Source organism: Drosophila sechellia, chromosome 3R (assembly GCF_004382195.2).
Source record: "Drosophila sechellia strain sech25 chromosome 3R, ASM438219v1, whole genome shotgun sequence".
NCBI lineage: Eukaryota > Metazoa > Arthropoda > Insecta > Diptera > Drosophilidae > Drosophila > Drosophila sechellia.
In genome coordinates, this window is record NC_045952.1 from 14,988,494 (window position 1) to 14,996,928 (window position 8,435).

At 40.6% G+C, this 8,435-nt stretch overlaps 1 protein-coding gene across 1 annotated transcript; it reads right to left on the reverse strand.

The window, feature by feature from the left end:
• Nucleotides 1-1,119: 1,119 nt before the first annotated feature.
• On the reverse strand, nt 1,120-1,911 carry LOC6606514. The gene has a single exon (XM_002031279.2). It carries the CDS (start codon nt 1,660-1,662, stop codon nt 1,261-1,263), a length of 402 nt encoding a protein of 133 aa, XP_002031315.1. The 5' UTR covers nt 1,663-1,911; the 3' UTR covers nt 1,120-1,260.
• Between the last annotated feature and the right edge of the window lie 6,524 nt (nt 1,912-8,435).

Consider the following 8,435-nt stretch of genomic DNA (forward strand, 5'->3'; position numbering starts at 1 on the left):
ACAGATCAAGGACTCGAATGGAGCACTTTTGATTTAAATCCTTTGGCCTTTGTTCTCGGCCAAGTGGCGATGCCGGCAATTTATTGTGGCATTCTTTGGCCAAAGGAGTCAGTGGGTTTATTGTGCATATCTAATACTACAACAATGAGCTAAGAAATAAACAATACGTAATCAAAAGTCTTTTAAGATAATGCGCTACAGCGGAAAACCAGTTGAACAATTTACCTCTAAAATTCACTTCTTAATAATTATACTCTGAAATCATATTTTTAGTTAAAATACACATCTTACTACTTGAATCCTTTAGATATCAGATGCCATGGCAATTTGAATACTATTTGATTGGTGACATCTTGGAGTTCTGCAGTCCAATAATTCGGGAATCCGTTTATATTGCCAGTACGCTTGGAGCAGCCCTCCTCGAAACGACTGACTTCGCCTTTGGAGCAACTCCATTAGCCGAAGGAATGCACTGGGTCGGCTTCAAATAATCCAGAGCTGGCCATTTTCTCAGCCAAAAGCTGCCGGCAATGACCACAGATACAGTTACAGATGCGGATACAGAGGCAGAGATACAGATGCACGGATACCGAGCGACATGTAGATGTGTACATATATTTTGGCCAAAGCATCGAGCCAGTCAGTCCTTGCCGCAGAGGCCAACTGAAATGAAGTGTCATTGTGATAGAGCAACGGCACTGCAGCGGAATCAGTTCGGTGGAGCTAGCTGTGCTAGCTCTGCAGCTGGCAATGGACGGACGCAAAGGATCCCCAGGACCCGACCCGAAGGACTCGCCCGGACGACACATTTACACGCACTGCTGCAGCTGGAGCTGCAGCGCTGGTGGCGCACGTACTCGGCATTGTGACAAATGGATTTTCGCATGAAATCCCCAGGATTTCTTCAAGTGTAATTGCGCACGCTAAAAGCGAATACGAATGCGGATGCATTTGGCGGCATTCCCCTTGAAAAACAAAAAAGTAAATTACGATCGTTATAGTCGACTTAAAGCTACTGTGCATGCCATAATAATCTATTTTAAATTACCCAAAATTTTCCATTGCACAATACTACACTATATCTGAAAGATCTCATAGGGACTAATAACCAAATATGCATATTTTTAGTTCAATTTTTATTAACCAATTATACCCAGCTTTACTACAAATACCGCGCAGAGCAATGCGGATTTGAGTCCACCAAGCGAGCATTAAATTTCATGCACTTGCGAACGTTTATTGCTCTCGCAGGATAATTTTTCAGCGCTGGGCGCCATTGTGGGGCTGCATCATGAACCAGGTGCGACCATAGGCGCATATGCGGAATAGTCGGCTAAGTTGCATGATGCCATGGCACGGGATGTTCCAATAATAGGTGGTCGTGTGGAGCATTATGACCCAGATGGTCAGGAAGATATTAAGGTATTTCCGTGTGCGAAACCTCAGCGATCGAGGGATCCCCCCATTAGTTGGCCACGGTGGGTATACCCACCTGATGACCAAGCACAGGACTATAAATTGAAGGATCAGTACTTCCTGGATCAAAAGCATCAGTCCCAGCAAATTCTCCAGGTAAACGTATACCGCATAAAGTGCCATTCTTAGCGGAAAGCTCAGCATCAGTTGGTAGAGCATAAGTCCCTTGTCCAGATTCTTGACCATTTTCCCAATCTCGAACTTATGCAGCAAACTCAGCAGGGAAATTGAGTCTTGAAATGCAAACTTTCGCGTACGGTGTGTGCTTTTGTCTGCGATTGGAGTTTCTTTTTACTTCGCACCACGTTTCTACGTTTTTGTTTTCGATTTGCCACGGCTTTGACAAATTTTTTACTGAGCTACTTGGTAGAGGTGTCGTTTGATATATATATATAAATTTTTTTTATTTTTCGCTTTTGTGACAGAGAAAGTAGGGTTTCCTATATCGTAAAAGTACAAAAAGTTTATATTGCAAAACATTACCAACTGGAGGGGGGTGACATTACTGGCAATACTGTTGGGCCACCCCAACAAATCACGCCCAGGCTATTTGCAGTGAATTGAAATTGATCAATTTGGGTAGTTAGGGGAATTGTTTGGCTTTATGTACGCTGCTGGCAGCTTTAATGGATGAATTCGCTTATGCCATCGGGACTGCCGAAATGGGTAAATTGAGGTTGCCACCCGGGGAACTGGATATCTGTATATGTATATAGATGGCAATACTTATGTATCGAGTGTAGAGATGCCCTCAAATCGAATTAACGTTCGCCCTGCGGGACACGTCGACTGCTGTTGGGGTGGGGGGAAAATCAACTCCATAATTTAGCCAAGTTTGCTAGCATTTTGACAGGCTAAATTATGGAAAAATCAATTTCAGACCAGGCGGCTTCAAAATCAAACAAAAACCACTTCCCACTACTCCTAGAATTACCATATAATATTCATAGGTTTAATATGGCATTTTATGAACCTTTTTATAAAACTAAATCGAAAAACAAAGTACGCGTTATTCACTTGTAGTTAACTCGCTTTTGGCTTGCAGCAGAAATAGTTTTAATAAATATTTTCCGACTCCAATGGAAAATTTACTCAACTGTTTGGGAAAAATCGTAGCATAAATATACGCAACCATGACAAATGGCGTGTCATAAAAATATTTCCAATGCTGGGTATTTGTTGAACAATAGCTTATTGTCTTATATTATTTTTCACTTGTATGCAACAAAATGATTTCTCAGTTTACTCAAAAATAAATATTTTTTTGGTAGGCATTCTATTCTATTTATTTAAATTCCAAAAGGTAGTTTCGAATGACAAAACAATGTACTGGCAATTTTAACTGATGATATGTAGCTGAAGTGTTTTTTTCTTCGTCTGCCTGCAAATATTGGGGAAATAAAACCATTCGATATCGCCGGTTAACATACCTGATACTCGTTCAGATGCCCGGACAGCTGATGGCATTTGAGTTTGCAGTTGGTTGCATATAAGCCTCGAACTGCAGTTTTCCGGCAAGCAGCTTACTTTCCCGGCTGGCAGAGCAGCTCAGTCCAAACTTTCGGCCCCTTACCCCCTTTCGCCATTTTCCGTTTTCCTCTCGCCTCTACTTGGCCAGTTTTAAGACCCTGCATCTCAATTTCCCACTGCCCAGTGTACCTTGTCTTTGTGCTCATCTGTCCGCACTGCATTATTTCCAATTGCTCCTCTGTTCCTTGGCCAAAAACGAGGGAAATAAAGGAAGATTTGGTGTTGAAAAAGAAAACTTAGAAAAAAAAAGTAGGAAAGTACAAGAGGGGAAAATCTGCCTAATTCACAGTGAAGACCGGATTGGGGGCGGGATCAAAGGGGGCGGGGCAGTGCTTACAACGCAAATCTGCGAGCGAACGGAAAAAAGTGGAAAGTGTAATGACAAAAACCCGGATTAAGAATGTGCCGCATACAAGTTGCACACTTGTGCCATTTCTTGATGTCCGGCTCCTTTTCCACAAAGAGCTTGCATTAGAGTGGACCTTAATCGTATTCCCTTTAAATTGTGCAAAATTAAATATATATCTTTCTACTAAAAATATTACTTTTTAACAAGTTAACATGCACAAAACTGTGAAATTACTTGACTATTTTGTATTTATTTATATTTATTTATTTTTTCGTTGGAAATATGTACAGCATCTATGTTCTTAGTAATATAGTGGGCATATGTTTCCTAGAAATGGAAATTATAATCATAAGAGTTCTGAGCATTTCCACCCCAGTGCGCCTGTATCTTTTGCAATTCGCATCTTGCGCCGTCTGCACTACGAGTATACACACGTACAGATAAATACATAGCGACGAATATATATTTTAAGCGAGGCTTATCTTATCAAGCGACATAAAGGACGCCTTTCAGCGAATGTCTAGCGACAATTGTAGTGGCACCGATTCGGCGCTTGGTCCGGATTCAGTTTCAGATTCGGATTCGGATTCCGATTCAGTTTCAGTTCAGTTCAGACTCAGTTTTAGCAGGCGGACTCGTTTACTTTGGCCATAGCTTTGCATTGGCCAGATCTGGGGCCCGATTCGGATGTGGATTTGGATCCAGCGAGAAGGAGGCAGGGAGGAGCTCCTTGTCCGCAGGGCAATGCACACAGCTGGACATTCATTACAAAAACGGAAACACTCGCACAATGACAGAAGATAAATGGACCTGCACTTGTACGTGTGTCTCCTGCTCTCAATCCATCCACAGGACCTTCACCAGAACCCCCAGGATCCCAGAACCCCACTCCAATCCAATCCACATCCCTCGAGAGTTTCGGTGTGTGAGTGCGGTTTTTATTTAGTCGCTTGTTTTATATCAACATCTAACAAACGAAAAATGGGTAAAAAAAAAAACTAACAAAATGGGAAGCGAAATCTTTGATGGTGGAAAATGGAAACAGCTTATACTTTTCCCTTTTTCCATAGAACAGCAGCACACTGCTTTTAGTTTAGATTTTTAATCTCTGCATTGCTTTTTTGTTGTCTTTTTTGTTTTATCAGCAAGCAAAATCGGCAAACAGTGCTTCATATTCATCTGGTTTTGTTCCATATGTCTGCCATATTTGCATTCCGATGCTGATGTTGATGCGGATGCTCCTTTTTGCCGCGGTTGTCCTTTTTGATTGAGATATTTATTATGGACATTTTTTAGCTGCTCTCGTATACCTTGCGCATAAGCAACGCACACCAATTTCCGCGTTGCCTTTTTGGCCCAATTTCAATTTAAAACTTTAACCATTTATTTTGCGGAGGAAGCGCAAATTTATCAGCTACTTTTGCGCCATTTTTTTTTTTTTTGCCCAGCAAGCGTTGCATTCATCAAAAAAATTTTATTCCGGCGCGCTTCTAACTTGGCGGTTTTTTATAAGCACACTTTATGTCAAAACCACAGCGACACCCATACCAACGCCAAATGCTGGCTAGCTGCACCACCAAAAGGAATGCGAAAAAATATTTATTTACCGCCCCTGTTCCACCCTTCAAAAAAATAAAACAAAAAAAAAAAAGAGAGCCAACCCCCTTATAAAGTTTAGTGTTCCAGTGTCCAGCGACAAAAGACAAAAGCAAAGGACCAAACCAAACCAAACCAGACCATAGCAAACCAAAACTCAACCAAACCGAGGGCGAAAAAACTAGAAAAATAGAAAAGCGAGAATAAAAAATTGAAAACAAACTGTCAAGCAAGTGAAATAAATTAACAAAATGGCGCCATAAAGCTAACATATGAGCGAATACTTGATTTTTGCAGCGCAGCTTCGCCATATAAATTTTTGGAGATGAGTTCAGTGCATCGTGCAGCTTTTTCGCTTTCTTCGCCACTAACTTTTCTATTATTTAGACATATATGCCAGTGACAGCTTTTGGAAGACAAAGCCAAAGAAGTTTCATGTTTATATAATGCTGCCGACTCGAAGCAACTGATACCGTGCATTCAAGAGATCCCTGAATGAAGAGAAACGCTGCAATTGAAAGATAATCTCTGGTTAATTGAGTTCAAGGGAAATTGTCACATTAGAGACAGATGCAAATTTCACTTTGCTTCAACGTCTGAATGAGTGGCACTTAAAGTTTTTCGACTAAGTGGATAAATTAATATAAAGAGTGCATCAACAAAATAGCAAACAATAAGAGCAGACGAACGTTTAATTTGAAAGCGGGTAGTTCTGCATAATAATATGAAATTCAATTAGGTTAATAGGATTGGTTATTTGTTGGATTTGCCATTAGTTTTTGGTTCCTTTTTAGTGAGAAATATAATTTGAGCCTCAAAATGTGCCAGAAATATTACTTTCTATATTTAAATACAGTACTTTTTATTTAAATATTAATATAGAAATGATTTAAGAATAAATGGAATAGAAATTGAGTTAAATATTAGATATAATTGGCCAATAAACTAAGTAGTGCTTAACAAACATCATCCTTAAATCCTGCTTCGAAATGAACATTTTTCACAACTGTGAAGGGTCTGCAGTAAGTTTAAACTGCCCGATGGCAATCTATAGAGTCTAGAATAACTCACCTTTTCGTTTAAAGTTTTCCTGCCATTTGGCATGCCCTTAAGCCCTCTGAATTGCCAAAGTGCAAGATTTTTTGCTTAACTTTATCGCTCGCGCAAACACAAAAAGTAACTACTTTGCTTTTTTGCTTTTTGCTTTCTGGGCGCTACACGCGACATATGAGCCGCAACTGGCAGGATGTCACTGTTGCAACTACGTGGCAACAACAATAAGCAATGGCTTCAATTTGGTTGATTGGAGTCGCACGGGGTTGTCGTCTGGGCCCAAAAACACTCAAACTGTTTGGCCAGAAGGGCAGGGCGGGTGTGGGGGTATCTGAATTGGCCAAAATGGGCTGGTTTTTTTTGTGAACTGGAAAGGGGGGAAACACCCGGCTTATGGTATGTGAATGCAATTGCCAATGTGCCGGCGTGCAAAGTATGCCCAAATGCATTTTAAAACATTGTTTTGGCTACGCTTTTTGCCACATGGCATCAGCTGGCGACCATGTTGGCCTGGCCAACACACACAAAAGCCAATGCCAAACAGATAAGAGCGCGTATTTTATTTGCATACTTTTAGGCTGACTTTGCGAGCTCGCAACTGCGGCAACTGGCGTTTGGAAAGCCATTTGCCAGCAGAAATGCGAGTTGGTTGACAAAAAAAAAGTATGTATAAGGAAAAATGGTGAAAAGCTGGCTAAAAAATCGCCAGAAAGTGGAAAAACACACACACATACACACTCACGAGCACAAAGGGGACGAGAAAATATGTGAAATGAGAACTTTTACAAAGATTGACAAGTGGCGACTGGGCCGTTTAAAATGTCAAATACGTATACTGTTGCCGAGACTTTTCATGAAAAACATGAAGGGGTTGGGGTTTTCTTTTTTTGCCGTAAAAGTGCTGGAGGGGGAGGGGGGTGGGGGCTACGTGCCGCTGGTTTTCGCCAGCGATTTTTGTTTTGTTGATGTTTTGATTTGTGCGTGCGTGCAAATGTTTGCACTCCCGCGTTTTGTTTTTGGTTGCTTTTGTTTTCTTTTTCGGCTTTGCACTTTGGACAAGCCACCAACTAGCTAGCCACCTACATGTGCCCCTTACCCGCGATTTTCCCAGTGATTTTCCCACTCAACCCACCCACCGAGGCACTCGAAAAGTCCTCCGGGGTATGTCGGTTTTTTTTCCTGCCCGGGCATAAACTATAGTTTCCATACATATACATATTTCCGCGCACATATATATTTATTTTTTGCCTGTTAAAATTTCCTTGCGCGTTGCTTGTTACATTGCGTTCATGCACTGAAGAAAATTGGGTAGTACTTACTTTGTCTAAAATCGGTAAAATTTTTTTGGAATTTAATTAACCACTGGTCAACCTCTGACTATTTGGTATAATTATCTACACATGTCTTAAATGGCGAAGACCTAATTTTATGTAAAATATTTCAAATCTGTTAAACATCATAATATATTGGTAATTTTACTAATTTGTTTGGCACATTGAATCTAATGTGAGGAAATACAAAAAAAAGCAAATAGAGTCATTACATTTATCTGTGATGAAGTTAAAATTGAATTTAATGAATGCCATCCAACTTTTTTGCAGTGTACCGTTGCAGTTGTTGCTTTGCTTCGTTTCCGTTGGCCAAGTTGTGTGTGTGCTCATCAAAATGGAAACTGTGCAACGTGCACTAAGTGTGACTGATAGTGTGGTGAGTTAGTTGATTCTTTTTTATGCCTCGCAGACCAAAAATTTCCCCGGGCCGCGACTGACAGTTGCAAATCATCAGAAATTTAAATTGACTTAAATTGTTTATTTTTTAGCCGGCTTGTGTTTTGTCGTGCACTGGTTTTTTCCGTGATTTCGGCAGGAAGCGCGAACTTCGCTGTTATTTATGAAAATAATAGATATGCAAATGAATCTGCTGGCCCATCGATAGCAAAAACCCATTGATAAAACTAGCAATTATTGGTGGAGATGGTGTGCCTTTAAAGATAGCTCACGTACAATCGAGTAATTTAAGGTACCCAATTAGCTGCCCAAAAAGGTATGCTACACATATGTACATATATAACATAAAAGCGGAATCATTAGTCAACTGTAGATGGTTTTATCTATGGTTAGGGTTTGCGGACGCTCGATTGAGTCGTAAAGCCCAATCAGGGATATATCTATATATACATATATATTTACTCCGTGTGTAACGCTGCTCCTTCCTCCGGTTTTCTTTCCCATTCGGTTTGGCTTTGATTTCGGGCAAATAATAAAATATACAATTGTTGTAGAAATATGTCAGTAAAATTCACAAAATTCACGTTTCACAACTCCTGCTGTGGTCGTCGTTCTTCCATTTTTCCTCCCTTCTCTCCTCACTCTTCTGGTCCGTCTTTTCCATTGTCTCTGCCTTTGTATTGCTGTGTGTGTATGTGCGCGTG